The sequence below is a fragment of the Grampus griseus genome (assembly GCF_964374135.1).
Source record: "Grampus griseus genome assembly, chromosome: 2".
Classification (NCBI taxonomy): Eukaryota; Metazoa; Chordata; class Mammalia; order Artiodactyla; family Delphinidae; genus Grampus; species Grampus griseus.
Genome location: NC_139018.1, coordinates 102,101,287 through 102,117,016, shown reverse-complemented (window position 1 = coordinate 102,117,016; position 15,730 = coordinate 102,101,287). Strand labels below are relative to the sequence as shown.

Here is a 15,730-nt window from a genome sequence, read left to right as displayed (position 1 = left end):
GAACATGGCCATGGCTATTCAGTTATATATTGCTTATGGCTGCTTTTGCACTTTGAATAGTTGCAGCAGAGACTGCTTGGCCCCATAAAGCCTAAAATATTTGTCTGGCCTTTGATAGGAAGTTTCTGCCAAGCCCTAATCTAGACCAGTGGATCTCAAAGTGTGGTCCCCTGACCAGCAGCATCAGCAGCACCTGGGAACTTGATAAAAATGCAAATGATCAGGTCCCACGTGGACCCCTGAGTCGGTATGTGATGGTGCATGCTAAAGTTTGGGAACCATTTTTACAGTCTCTGCAGTGTAATGACTCCTTTTTAAAAGACTTGTAACAGAAATTTTCTACTTTGTCTTCCTGCTGTGTTGAAAATGGAAGGTGGTTGTGGACCTCCAGAGTCCTTTGTTGCCTAGTAGAATAGGCCTCATAGATATCACTACCGAAACTTGAACAACAAAGATGCAGTATTGTCACAGGGCTTAGCATATGGTAAGGAGTCAGTATGTGTTTGCTAGATGAATGAAGCAGATAACTGTGTCATAACTTATATGGAAAAGAAAAAATCATACATATTATCCTAACTTTGAAGTTGTAATGTTTTCAGGTATCTCTCAGTGGTATTTTAACCTGCTTGCCCAGGCTAAGTATAAAGTAACAAGAAGATTAGTAGCCAGTTGCTTTCGAGAGGGGTGGTGCGTGGAGTGTTGAAGGATAAAAGAACATTTAGTCAGAGTCCAGACAATGGTATCTTCTGAAGGATGAAGGGACGCTTTCTGCCCCTGCAGGATGGCATAATCAGTATCCTGACAAGGGACTGTGGGTCCCACATGGTCTTGTGACTACCCGGAAGTCTAGAGCGTGTTTGCTGTGACTGAGAGTTGTTATCACTGGAAATTCACCAAAAGGATTATATGATTAACTTTTTCTAGAGATCTTTAAAACCAGCTAAGATTATCTTATGTCTGAAGAGACTTGATGGCTTGTCTTGCCCCTTCCCCCTCACAGTTTTTTGAGTGAAACCTGTTTTATTGTTTTGTTAGCCTATAGGTCCTTTTTGTTTATTTAGATTATTAAATAAAAAACTATTGTAATTAGAACATAATAAATTAGACTGGCAAATTTTGACCTTTCATTTTTGTCATTTTTACTTAATTTTTCTACTTTGTGTTCTTTTGGCCATATAAGTGGATGTATTGAACATCATCTATCTGTTTCTTATGTAGAATTATTTTCTCAGACTTGATTTAGTACTTGTTAACTTCTAAGCTGTTTTTTAAACTTGGATGTCTTTGTCTCTTAAGTTTCACTTAACACCCTTGTATCTATGAAAGACAAGAGCTTGACTCGTAATTTACATTCATTAAATGCCTGTTGAATGAATGACAGCTCTCTTTTATTTCAGACTCTTAACAGGTGGACAAACTGTGATCTCTTTTCTGAGATGAAACACATATATTGCACTTATTGGCCTGGTTGGTATTCTTTTTCCAGATTTTATAGTATATGAGAAAACATGTGATTTAGCATTTACCACTCTCTGATAATTCTCTCTTGAAGGGGGCATTTAAAAAAATCTTCTCTACCAAAGGTGACCATACTTACTAACACTCTCAAATGCACTATTGTTTTGTTTAGTTTTTCCTTGCTATCTTCTATCCACTGCGATATTCTATTTCTGAGAGCTACTATCATTGTCACGAAAACATCTCAGCTTTGGGCTTTTGAGGTATATAGTTACCTGGAAGATTTCAGAGGAAAACCAGGAACACTGCTAGAAGGGACTGGAAATTCTCAAGGACCTGGGTGCCACATTTTCGTAAATATCTTTTGATCTCAGCTGGGACTCGGTCCTTTTGACCTTTGTTTTCTACGAAGTTATAACCACTGTTAAATTCAGGCTTCCTCTCTCCAGTCTGCTTTTGTTACTGCCATACTACTTGCATCTCTATTTAAAACTGTATAGGTACTGAAAAACTGGTATTAGAAGAGGTGTCAAACCATAATTTTTTATGTCCTCTGTTGTAAGAACCTTTTGCATTATTTGTGCGTGCGTGCAATCTAGATATAATAAATGTGCAATCTAGATATAATAAATAAATATTATAAATGAGAAGTGTTTCTCTAAGTCAGTATTTGGAGTAATGACTCACGTGTAATAACTAGTCCAACAGGTACTTTTTGGTAGAGTATATACTGAGTTTATAGAATATAAATTCAAAAAGCTTGCAGTCCAGTTTGGGATAGAGAGGATAAGCACATAGAAACATATTTTCAGTTCTGCATCATGTTTTCACAGGAAATAGGAGAACCTATTTGGACAAGGCTTCTTTAAGGATGTGATAGCAAAGCTAAGTTCTTAAGGACTAGTAAGTAGAGGGACAGGTGGATGTTTTGTTAAGAGAGAGCAGCTGAAATAGTCACAGACATAAGAAATATTTTAAATAAAAATTTTTTTCACTTTTATCCTTTTGAAAAGTGTGATTATCCTTTTTTTTTTTTTAATTGACAAAGTAATATGTTGAAAAGTAAGCCGCCTGGGAGGGTGACACAAGCGGGAAGAGATATGGGAACATATGTATATATATAACTGATTCATTTTGTTGTGAAGCTGAAACTAACATACCATTGTAAAGCAATTATGCTCCAATAAAGATGTTTAAAAAAAAAAAAAAAAAAAAAAAGTAAGCCGCCTTTTTTCCCTGGAGCCCAGTCCTCTCAAGACGAGTTTCTTATATATTTTTCAGAAACTGTATTTTTATAAGAAAATATATTTTAAAAAGACAAGTGGAATCATATATTTACTGGGCCGCAGTTCATTGTGTGCTCTGTTTTTTTATCTCTGTCCCACTTAATGATTTATCTTGGAGATCTTTGGTGGGAAGCTTTTTTTTTTTTTTTTAATTTATGGCTGCGTTGGGTCTTCGTTTCTGTGTGAGGGCTTTCTCCAGTTGCGGCGAGCGGGGGCCACTCTTCATCGCGGTGCGCGGGCCTCTCCCTATCGCAGCCTCTCTTGTTGCGGAGCACAGGCTCCAGACGCGCAGGCTCAGTAGTTGTGGCGCACAGGTCTAGTTGCTCCGCGGCATGTGGGATCTTCCCAGACCAGGGCTCAAACCAGCATCCCCTGCATCGGCAGGCAGATTCTCAACCACTGCGCCACCAGGGAAGCCCGGTGGGAAGCTTTTGAAGAATGGTTTTACATAGAGGAATGACATAGTTCTGTGTTTTAAGTAGTTGTAACACTGATGACCATGTGGAAGACTAGAAGGAAGGAAATGTGTTCGAGAATATAGTGAACGTCAGGAATGGAAGGGCATCTCCCATAACAGAACTAGCCCACCAGCCTGAAGGTAGTAGGAAGACCCTTGACCCTTTGTGCTTATAAAATGGATCACATTAGAGGTGATACTGCCTTTCCAGAGGGTATTTGGAAATTACCAGTAGTTGTCAGAGTAACTGAGGGACTCTACTGGCATTTGATGGATGAGGGCCATGTATGCTAAACTTCCTGCATTGCTCAAAATGGTCCTGTACCACAATGCCAGCATATCTACACTGAGTAAGAAGCACTCATCTGCATCCTAGTCACGGGCATGCTTGTTTAAAATGCAGTTCCCTGGGCCCTCCACCAGAACACTGAATTGTAAGTAATGTTTTACTGGAACACAACCACGTTCACCTGTGTTGTGTCTTATCTATGGCTGCTTTTGTACTACAGTGGCAGAAATGAATTGTTTTGACCAGGACCATATGGCCCACAAAGCCTAAAATGTTAGTTGTTGGGCTCTTTATAGAAAAAGTCTGCTGACCCTTGGTAGAGACCAGTAGTTCTCAGTCTTGGCTGCATAGTGGAATCATGTGGCAGCTTTAACAAAACTGCTGATGTCAGGATCCCACCCCCACCCTACTGGAGCCTGGGATTTCGTCCAGGTATCTGAGTTTCCAGGCGATTCTAATGTGTAGCCGAGGTTGAGCACCACTGGTATAGAGCAGGAAGAGTACTTGTAGCAGTACAAGCTGGTGATTTTGGTTCTTAATGATTTTACTGGGTCAGAGTGTCAGAGTTGCAGACAGGAAAGGTAGGAGAAGGTCTTAACTTCATTGAATGCCACATTTAAAAGGCCTCTGGATGCTTGGAACATGACAAAAGCTGTGCATATAGTTCTGCATGTGACAGTAGGCAGAAATGAAGAGAGGAATCAGCCAGCACTTGAGTTGACAGACTGAGGACAGGACTTAAACCCTGCCTTTTTTTTGATAAATAGCAGGTCTGTTATTTGAGGATGAATAAAACAGGAAAAACAACAGGAGCCTGTGGGAAATTTATTTAACAAGGGAAAGGGAATATTAACCTAAAGACTCACAGGGAAGAGCAGTGCTCTGAAAATTATTTTCTACAGAAACCAAAAGAAAGTTTTAGAAAACTATCTGGCAATCTCAGTAGGATGCAAGAAATGGCTTCTGAAAAGCAGATTGTAAGCTGTGGTTTCCAAGCCAGATTCAGCCCGGCAAATGTGTCTTGTATGGTCTACCTGTTGTTTTTAGAAATTTTGAATGAGTTGTTAGCATTTAAAAACAGATTTCATGTAAAAATTCAGATTTGTAGCTTCTCTTTAAAGATAAATCTTTCGGCAGTAAGGCTGACTTGCATCACCCCTTGCTCTCTCCTTTCTTGAACACTTCATTCCTAAAGGCAATTAGGTGAGGCCAAGCAAGGCATCCATGCCTGGTGAGGGGAGCTGTACTGGCACAGGGCAGGGTGCCCTTTGAACCCTGTGGAGGGGTGACTGGCTTGTGATGTCAGAGTACAAGTATTGTGAGGAGGGTGTCTGCTTAGGAGGGCCAGTTTTTAAAGGAACTAGGGCTCCTTGGAGAAATGACTGATTCCAGTGCTGGGGCAGGGAAAGAACAAGATGAACCTGTAACTCCTTGTGCCAACTGAAGTGCTCAAAGAATGGTGAGGACATGCCCAAAAGACACAATAATGATAGTAATGGATTATAACCCATTAAGGAAAATAGGAAGTCATGAGGGAATAAATAAATTTAAAGTTTTATGAAGAATAAAATATTTATATAGTTCTAAATTATGTCCGTACAAAATACTCATTGACTACAAAAGAGAAGAGTATCTTTTTGGTAAAGTTTGGCAGTTAACACCTTGGTCAAGTGATCCAGTTAACGTCCTTAGTAATGAGATCAAAGTCATGTGTCACCTGGTTGGATGCAATGAGAAGAATACAGCATCACTTCTGAGATATTCTTACTAAAGATGTATGACCTGAATCTAATAATAAAGAAACATCTGAGAAACCCCAATTGAGGGACATGCCAATGCAAAATAACTGACCTGTAATCTTCAAAAGTGTCAAGTTATATAAACTAAGGGAAGACTGTGGATTGTTTCCAGATTGCGGGGGACTAAAGAAACACAGCTGGTAAATGCAGCACAGTTCTGAATCGGATGGCATTGGGACATATGGCAAAACTTGAATGAGGCGGTCTGAGGATTAAATGGTAGTGAATGTAACAATGCCAATTTCCTGATTTTGTTATGATTATCTAGGAAAACCCCCTTAATATCTAGGAAATCCCCCTTAAGTTGCAGGAACTATATGCTGAATTGTTCAAGTGTAACAGGACATCATGGTAGCAGTTTACTCTCAGATGGTTCCAGAATTTACAAACTTCTTTGTACTGTACTTGGAACTTTTCTAAAAGTTTGGGATTCTTTCAAAATTAAATTGATATGTTTATATATATATATGTGAAAGGCTTTATGCACACACGGGGAAGGTGGCTTGGGGTATTTTACCACAACATTCATTTTTATTTCCGCTTCTGTTTCTTTAATTATATTGTCACTGCTGGATAAAGAAAACAGTATAGAAGTAGTAGACTGCTGGTTTTAAGGCCCCAGATCCGAGAAGCGCTTCTTAAATGGGAGTTTTATTGGCAATAATTAGCAATAACTATATATGTATTATAACAATCTGCGTAAGCCAATATAAGGTTCATAGTTTTCTAGTTGTTACTATTTTGTATGATGTTTATTAGTACATGCTATCTTAAGACAAAAATTGAATATTTTGAATTGCAAAATAGACTTAAATTTATTAAGAATGGCAACAGTAATTTTTCTATAAATAAGATTATGTCAGTAGTTTTTGAAGGTTTTTTGTTTGGCTAATTGATTTAATTTGACTTAAGTTGGAAATGAAATTTTTTAGTACCTTCTTAGAGGTAAACTTTACCTGCTTCTAGAATGTGTGTATCCTTCCACTTTTCATATTAAAGAAGACAGTTAACCTTTAAATAAGTGAGTATATATGTAATAGATATTTTATATATATATATATATATATATATATATAAAATGAGAACTAAGATACATTGTATAGGAATAATTTAATAACAGTAGTCTGGGACTCAAGTTCCAAATGAAATAGAGAAACAGGAAAGAGGGGTCTCAAAAAAGATAGAATTTCAGTCTTAGCTTTGATGATTAGAAAAAAATATAGGTTAAAGAATATTTTAAAAATCTATCTAGTAGAATTTAAAGCAAGTTATATACCTTCTAAGTCACTGGATAGTATAAAAAGCAAAGTCTGTAAGAGTAACAGGTAAAAGAAGGGAAGGAAGTATTTAAATCAGAAAATATTTAGTAACATGGGAAAATGCAATATAAACTATATGCAGGATGACCCCAGTTTTGCACGTGTGTTTTTCTGAGTATGACAAACATAGTTATATAGAAAAGAGACTGAAATGAAAATAAGATTTAGTGGTTTCCTCTAGGAAGTGAAATTATGGGTGATTTTTGTTTTCGCCTTTGTACTTTTTATTTAGAGATTAATATATATGTGCTTTTACATGATATCTACAACTCCCAATGAACAGATGTTCTTTAAAAATTAAAATGTAATGTATCCTATTGTATATTTTATATAATGTAAAATACTCTAAAATATTTTATAGTTTTTTCAGTGGAAAAATCTGTTTATTTCTAGGCTTATTGGTGGGCAGTATTACTTATGGGAATTGCCCTGATCATGTTAATGGCCGGTTTTATTAAGATATGCAGTGTTCATACTCCAAGTAGTAATCCAAAGTTGCCTCCTCCTAAACCTCTTCCAGGTAAGACAATTTGAGCAATATTTTTATTATTCAGAACCATTTAGCAAGTAGAACTGAATTATAAATGAGTCTTCAGTAACTAATATATAATACTTTCTCCTTGAGAATGGGATTATTGGCTGAATTATGTAGTTGATTTTTAAGTGTGTGTTTTTTTGTTGTTTTTTTTTTAATCAACCCAGTCTAGCTTATGGCTGCCGATTTAATGCTAATATATCCTTTTAAAAAAATGCTAATATATCCTTTGCTAATGCTAATATATCCTTTAAAAGAAAATCCAAAAATCTTCCCTTTTTGGTTTTATTATGATAGACTACTTCTAAATGATTGTTCTTTCTATTCTAATAGCTATGCTTCAGTTATGGTTTTTAACGTTCGTGCTCTTGAAATATTTTCTGGCACGTAAAGTCATTTTCCCTAGGGATGATGCTTATGGGGAAATACAAGTTCCAGTCTGTGGGAGAGTCATGGTGTAGAGGCTTCAGTCACCAAACAACCATAGTTATTCTCCGTCTCTGAAAACAACTCCTAAGTCTCCACCACCCTTTACCTCTCAGGGAGACAGGGCTGGGAGGAGATACCCTCTTTAGACGAGGGGATTTGGAGAAGGAGGGTAAGGAAGCGACTGCTGTGGGTTGTTTAGGCCCCCACCTGTCTCTCCCACCCCCTCTCCAAGGTAGGTGTCGCTTCCACGCTCCCCTCAGGACACCTGCGAAGTAGGTGTGGGACAACACTGTCCCAAGGCCCGAGGTAAATGGCAGTAGTTCCCTCTCCTGCCCCCCACTCACTTCTCATTGAAGCCTCTTGCCTCAGGCCAAATCCACTGCCCTACACAAAGTTGTTTAAAGCTAGGGGTTTCTTATAATTTTCTCCATTTTCCCTCAGTTGTTCCCCTATATTTACCTATCTTAAGGCAAGAGAGGTCAGTGGTCATGCTGGGACAGTATCTTGGTGGGAATCAAAGGAAATTTGATTTTGATGTCATTGCTTTTTGTAAATTAGCAAGTTAGCACTCTGGAACTGATGTCAGTTTCTTAGGGATTTCCAAGGGCCAAGTGACACTTTTTAGATACATTACCAATTATGGCCTCATTTAATGATGCAATTCTTTTAATTTCATTTTAAGGATTTTCCAGCTCTTAACTGTTGTTTATTGAATGCTCTCAAAAACTGTTGAGCACTTTTTCGTGAATTATCATATAATCCTCACAACAGACTATCTGAGTTAGTTATTATCCCTATTGTACAGACTTGTTAGTCATCTGAGTTTCAGAGAGGCTAAGTCATTTGCTCGAAGACACCCAGCAATTTCTTCCTCATGGAGTCTATCCTCAGACCCATATTAATCTAATAGTTGTAGCTGTTAAGCACTTGAAATGTGGCTAGTCTCAATTGAGATGTATTGTAAATATAAAATACATACAGACTCTGAAGACTTAGTATTTAAAAAATGAAATATTTCATTAATGATTCTTTATATTGATTACATCTTGAAATGATAGTATTTTGACTATATTGGGTTAAATGAAATAAAAATATTATTAAAATTATTTTACCTGTTTCTCTAACATTTTTCACTGTGGTTACCAGAAAATAGAAACTTACATATACGGCTCATATTATATTTGTTTTGGACAATGCTGATCTAGAACCTTTTTTCCTTTCCCCTTTTTTTTTTTTTTTTTTTTTTTTTACTGAAATGGCAGCTTTGTTTTTAAAGATTAAAAAGCTCATGGTAAATCTCTCTTGCTTTTGTTTGTGACGCACAGGCACTTTAAAGAGGAGGAGACCTCCCCAGCCCATTCAGCAACCCCAGCGTCAGAGGCCCCGGGAGAGTTATCAGATGGGACACATGAGACGTTAACTCAGCTTTTGCCTTGGTTCTTCCTAGTGCCTACAATGGGAAAACTTCACTCCAAAGAGAAACCTATTAAATCATCATCCCCAAACTAAACCCTCACAAATAACAGTTGAAGAAAAAAATGGCAAGAGATCATGTCCTCAGATCAGGTGGAATTACTTAAATTTTAAAGCCTGAAAATTCCAATTTGGGGGTGGGATGTGAAAAAGGAACCCAATTTTCTTATGGACAGATATTTTTAACCTAATGGCACAAAGTCTTAGAATATTATTATGTGCCCCGTGTTCCCTGTTCTTCGTTGCTGCATTTTCTTCACTTGCAGGCAAACTTGGCTCTCGATAAACTTTTATCACAAATTGAAATATATATATTTTTTTCAACTGCCAATCAAGGCTAGGAGGCTCGACCACCTCAACATTGGAGACATCACTTGCCAATGTACATACCTTGTTATATGCAGACATGTATTTCTTACGTACACTGTACTCCTGTGTGCAATTGTAAACAGAAATTGCAATATGGATGTTTCTTTGTATTATAAAATTTTTCCGCTCTTAATGAAAAATTACTGTTTAATTGACATACTCAGGATAACAGAGAATGGTGGTATTCAGTGGTCCAGGATTCTGTAATGCTTTACACAGGCAGTTTTGAAACGAGAATCAGTTTACCTTTTCCTTGTGATGGAGTTGGTTCTGATATTCATTTTGTTTTATCAAATGGCTGCTAAGAGCACAAGAGTGACGATGCTGAAGAACACAGTTAAGTGCAAACTGGACATATGCAGCATACTACTACTTCAGGCTAAGTTCTTCATGTAAATGTCTGATTTCCACTCACTTATTTTAAACTTTCTAATTCAATTCCATTTTTGAAGTGATAGGTGAAGTTTTATTCATGTTTGGTAGCAGTTATGTCAGTGAAATGATTCTTTTTATTTGCAGCCTCTTATTTGTATGCTAATTATGTTTTGGTTTTGTCTGATACAGAAAAGAAAAGCTGTGTCTCTATTTTATCAAAATATTTGAACAGCGTTTTCAGCATATCATCACTGATCATTGGTAACCACTAAAGAAGAGTGATTTGCTCAACCAGTAGTTAAAATTGTAGCTAGGCCTTCTGACACTTTTTTTCCCTAAAATGTTTTAACTGCAATGAAGGTGAAACAGCACAATGTCCCATTCCAAATTTATTTTTTAAACAGGTGTAAATAATTGGCTTTTTAAAGAAAGAAGGCAAAAGCATTTAATGTATTAACAGGCTTATTGCTATGCAGGAATGGAAGGGGGCATTACAAAAAAACTTTAAGCTTGTGACATATTTATTGCTTCTTGTTTTCCAGCTATATCACTTAAATTAGAAGTAAACAGCTATGATTTTCCTGGCTTCACATAGGAGGCAGATTTAGGGAAAGTTGAAAAGATTTGTGTTTGGCTTTTTTTCTTTTTTCTTTTTTTCTTAAGAGTATAAGGTTTACACAATCATTCTCATAATGTGACGCAAGCCAGCAAGGCCAAAAATGCTAGAGAAAATAATGGGATCTCTTCCTTGTAAACTTGTACAGTATGTGGTGACTTTTTTCAAAATACAGCTTTTTGTACATGATTTAGAGACGAATTTTGTACATGAAACCCCAGATAGACTATAAATAATTCTAAACAAACAGGTAGGTAGATATATATGTAATTGCTTTTAAATCATTTAAATGCCTTTGTTTTCAGACTGTGCAAAGGTTGGAAGTGGGTTTGCATTTCTAAAATGGTGACTTTTACTCTGCAAGAGTTATTAGTAACTTCTTGAGTGTGGTAGACTTTGGAACATGTACATTTTTTGCTTGTAATGTTATCCTGTGGTAGGGTTTTGGCAGGTACATACTGCCCCATTTTATTTTGAGTCTAAGTTAAATGTTTTCTGAAAAGAGATGCGTGCACTGAACTCTTTCCACTGCAAATCAAGATGTGGTAAAACAAAAGGATCAAGACAAATGAGATCTAATACTACTGTCAGTTTAATGTCCACTGTGTTTTATACAGTATCTTTTTGTTCACTTTGGAAATTTTTACTAAAAATTGCAAAAAATAAAGTATTGTGCAAAGATGTAAGGTTTTTTGAAACTTGAAATGCATTAATAAATAGACTTGATGAAATCGTCTTGAAGGTTTCCTACTCTTTGAGCTCTGAGAACTATCAAAAGAAGCTTCCGGCAAGGCAGCTTGTCCTTACTAAACGAAAGAGATTGTTAAGCAGAAAGGATGGTCTCTTCCCACACAAGTACAGATATCTTTATTCCTAATTAAGACTTCATGTAAAAATTTTATTATTAGATATCTCTTTCTACACACAATGAACATTTGAAAAACAGTCTCAACTGCTTTACATTATTTCTAATCAATATTCAAAGTGCTTAAACGTATCTGTCTTAGCAGAAGAGCTGAGTCATTTTGGAAACTGGTCTCATATATATTTTGCAAAGTTTTGAATGCTAAGTACCTCATTTATTTTAAAAGTCTAGTTTGATGATAAGTGTATTTAAAAAATTTGAGCCACGTTTTCCTGCTTTGTCAAATTCACAGCAAATAAGAAGAGACTTGATATTTCAGTCTTACCTAGAAAAAGAATTGTAAGCCCAGAGTGGTGCCCTGCACAGAACAATCTGCCCCAAACCCAAGTTACTTAGTTATTTATTAAATATATTGAGGCCAGCTTAAATAAGTAGTATTTGTTAAATGAGTAAAAATATGCAATACTTTTTAGTTACTTTAATTTAGAAACCTCAAAATGTATATTATGTTTAGTTATGTTTGTTTATGAAACCATCAGTATTGATTCAGATGATTGCAAATTTATTATTTTTACTTACAATTGAATATTTAAATTTTGTTTAGATTAAATCAGCAATAGAATAAATTATTACAGTTTCTGGACTAGTGTTCTCCATAGTGTCAGGCAATATACAGTTTTGGGAAGGACTTCTTTTAGGGAATGGCAGCTTTATCCGATAAGTCTTGTTTTCTGAGGTGTCTTCAGCAGTTTGTGCTTTGAGGTACTTCAGTTTTGTTATATTCACAGACTAGTGAAAACTGAAGATTTCTCCAAATTGAGCAGACTACTCTCGAGTTCTTATTTCGGTCCCTGTGGTCTGTACATTTTAAGACCTAATGATTATTATTTCTCCAAAGATGGGATTAGATTAGTGTGCTTGGCAGCTGTGCAACTGTGGGTGCATGTGCTTGGGAAGGCTTTTAATTTCCTAAGTATTTCTAATCGAAAGTACAAGAGGGTCAGTGTAGTAAGTCCATTACAGAACTGGACAGCCCATCTTCAGGGGTATAAGAAGTGATGTTCTTTATCCAGATTTAAAGAGTCAAGGTCTCCCAAAACTAGAGAGCAAGTTGGATATAGTTTAAAAGCAGCTGCCAGGGACAGTTTTTCTCTAGAGAAGTCACTACAGTCACAAGAAATTGTAGTTTCCTGAAAAACACTTTTGACTTCTAAGTAACAAAAAGGATAACTAGTTTGCCCCACAGAACTCAGCTTCAGTTTCAGCATTTCTGGTTTTATGTTCTTTATTGAAAACAGTTTCCATTTGAATCACTTTTTCTGTTTATTACCAGTTTAGTTTTTCCACTGTCATTTCTGTATCCAACCCTTTACATTATTAGGATACAAGTGAATGAACCCTTGTATTCTGTATTACTGTATTGTTTGTCTTAGGTACATACATGTATGCACTATTTTCAGTAGAAATTCATATATTTTGTAATTGATAAGCTCTTCAGAATATCTGTTCTCTCCTATGAAAAGCAACATGATACTAGGTAAAAATGGAGGGTTGAGCAAAGTATTTATTAGCCTCTGCTCTTTCCTAAAATCTCTGCTAAAATCATAGTGACTGGGGAAAGAAAACAGCATATCCAGCAAGGATAAGAAATATCGAAGAGAAGATAACAACATTTTGGAGACTGGAAAGCAGATGGACAAGTAGCCAAATCCTAAACCAGCCAGTGGAAACATGAGAACAGCCCAGTTTGCATTGTTAACATTTTGGGATATAGTCCTTAAGACTTTTTTCTGTGCACCTTTCTTATTTAACAATACATTGATATTGTATCTGCATCATTTTAATGACTGTAAATATTTCATTCTATGGATGTATTATACATTTTAAAAATTAACCAATTCCCTATTGTTTGGATATTTAGGTTTTCAGATTGTTCATTATTTTAAACAATCCTTTAAGGAAAATCCTAAGTCTAATAATAAAATAAATTCCTAAAAGTGGAATTAAAAGTGGGTTAAAGATTCTCTAGGGGCTTCCCTGGTGGCATAGTGGTTAAGAATCTGCCTGCCAATGCAGGAGACACGGGTTAGAGCCCTGGTCTGGGAAGATCCCACATGCGGTGGAGCAGCTAAGCCCGTGCGCCACAACTACTGAGCCTGCATGCTGCAACTACTGAAGCCCACGCACCTAGGGCCTTGTGCTTTGCAACAAGAGAAGCCACTTGAAGGAGGCCTCTTGAAGAAGTTTCCACTGGCCAAAGCTGTTTTACTCTGTGAGTTAATGATGATAGTTTACAAAATCCTAGTTACCTTTGGAATATGCTCTTAAAGAAATATTCCAGGTAATAAAGAGAAGTGATACAATATCACCATTGTACCCAACAATGATTAATGGACCCAGACAACAAGCAGCAGTGGCTGCTAACCTCACAAAGAGACAGCAGTCCAATAATTTGTGCTTCCTAATGGAGACACGCGTGCCACTTCTGAAGCAGTCCTGCCAAAAGTCCGATCTGATCCTGGTCAAGCCTCCGGGTCTAACTGCCTCTGTACTAGAAACACAGGAAATAAAGGGACACGTTAAATGATACCACAAAGGCTTCAATCAGCAAAACCCAGACTGGAAAACTACAGGACAAATGACCCTGTTTCTTCAACAACTGACTTGCAAGGAAAAATGAAAAAGATGGATTAAGAGAGACTTGAGATTTATCTGCCAATACAACCTATGGATTTATTTGGATCCTGATATAAATAATGAAAAATGAGGAAATAGGAAAACTAACTGGATATATGATGATTTTAAGGATTTTTGCAATTATCTTTAGGTGTGATAATGGTATCATGGTTGCATTTATAAAAGGAGCCCTTTTAGAGACGCACGCTGAAGACCTAAAAGTGAAATGATACTGTTTAGGTTTGCTTAAAAAAAAATTGCAGGGCTTCCCTGGTGGCTCAGTGGTTGAGAATCCACCTGCTAATGCAGATGACAAGGGTTCGAGCCCTGGTCCAGGAAGATCCCACATGCCGCGGAGCAACTAAGCCCGTGCGCCACAACTACGGAGCCTACGCTCTAGAGCCCGCAAGCCGAAACTACTGAAGCCCACGCGCCCAGAGTCCATGCTCTGCAACAAGAGAAGCCACCGCAATGAGAAGGCCACGCACCGCAAGGAAGAGTTAACCCCTGCTCGCTGCAACTAGAGAAAGCCTGGGCGCAGCAACGAAGACCCAACGCAGCCAAAAATAAAAATAAATAAAATAAAATAGTTAAAAAATAAAATAAAATAGAAGGCTATACAGCCGATATTTAAAAAAAAAATTGCGAGCTGCAGTTGGGTAGGGTATGGGAGTAAAGCTGAAAACGAGACTAACCGTGAGTTGGTAATTGTTGAAGCTGGGTGACGGCCCCTTGGGGACTCATTATACTGTTTTCTCTACCTGTGCTTGTATTCAACATTTTCTTAAAAAATTTTTAAAAACGTGAATTAAGTTCATATAGACGCTCATTCATTACTGTTTTTATTTTAGGAACAATTCCTGATAATGGCCTATATTCCTAATGGGTTTTTTTTTAGTGATTTTAGTGGAATTATACTTGAACCAGTCAAGCAAACATAGTTAATTATATTCTGCTCCAGTTACAATGAGTGATTAATTGATTTCAACTGCTAGGGTGAATGCTTGAAGCTATCAGTCATTCAGCAATCATGTCAAGCAGGCCATTAGATCCCTCCTGGCTCACTAGTTTTTGTGGGGCCTAACAGCTAGTTAAAGAAAATATTTATTTTCTGTTAAAACATGTCAGGGATTATGATCAGACGATCTGTATTTAACCTGTGTGTCCTATGTTAGAATAAGTGTTAAGTAGCTCAGTACAGTAAACTAGATTCTACTCTTTCTTTTTAAAATGATAATGATCCCTGGAGGTGGAAATGTATCTTTAAAAAGATATCTTGGAATTGTTTGTTCTCAATGTAAAGAAATTAGAATAATTTGATGTAGTGTAGATTGTCTTATATAAAATGTGTTTCCATTGTGTGAGTTTTAGACATCATTTTGAAAAGTGAAGCCTATTTGATAATATTGAACTAATTAGACAATTTTATTCTTCCTTCTCAATGTATATTTTATTTTTTCCCGCTGCCTTTTGGACAGTTAGCCTCTGTATTTCTGAACCCAAAAGGCCAGTTTTTATAAAGTGTCAATATATTATGATTAATTTTTCATTACTTTGGTTTTGTGATTGTAGTTAGTTTTTATTTTTTGCAAGTCCCTATTAGTAGGACCTCTGATTAACTTAATTGACCTGTTATCCATTTTTATCCCCTTCTCCCTTGAAATCTTTTCAGAATTTTTGGAATTCTTTGCTCACGTGGTATGCACGTGCTGATTTGTGTGGACTGCTTGCCTCAGTTATTCATTGGACAGATCTGTGTTCAGCGCCTGGTTGCACCAGCACCT

General features: G+C 36.7%; 1 protein-coding gene across 1 annotated transcript in view; it reads left to right on the top strand.

The window, feature by feature from the left end:
- ADAM10 (ADAM metallopeptidase domain 10) overlaps positions 1-11,116 on the top strand; it is a 110,752-nt gene extending 99,636 nt beyond the window's left edge. Inside the window, exons 15-16 of the mRNA XM_082648690.1 lie at positions 7,002-7,128; positions 8,898-11,116. Coding sequence (XP_082504816.1) covers positions 7,002-7,128; positions 8,898-8,992 — 222 coding nt within the window. The 3' untranslated portion in view covers positions 8,993-11,116. The remainder of the gene's footprint in view (positions 1-7,001; positions 7,129-8,897) is intronic.
- The last annotated feature ends 4,614 nt before the right edge of the window (positions 11,117-15,730 follow it).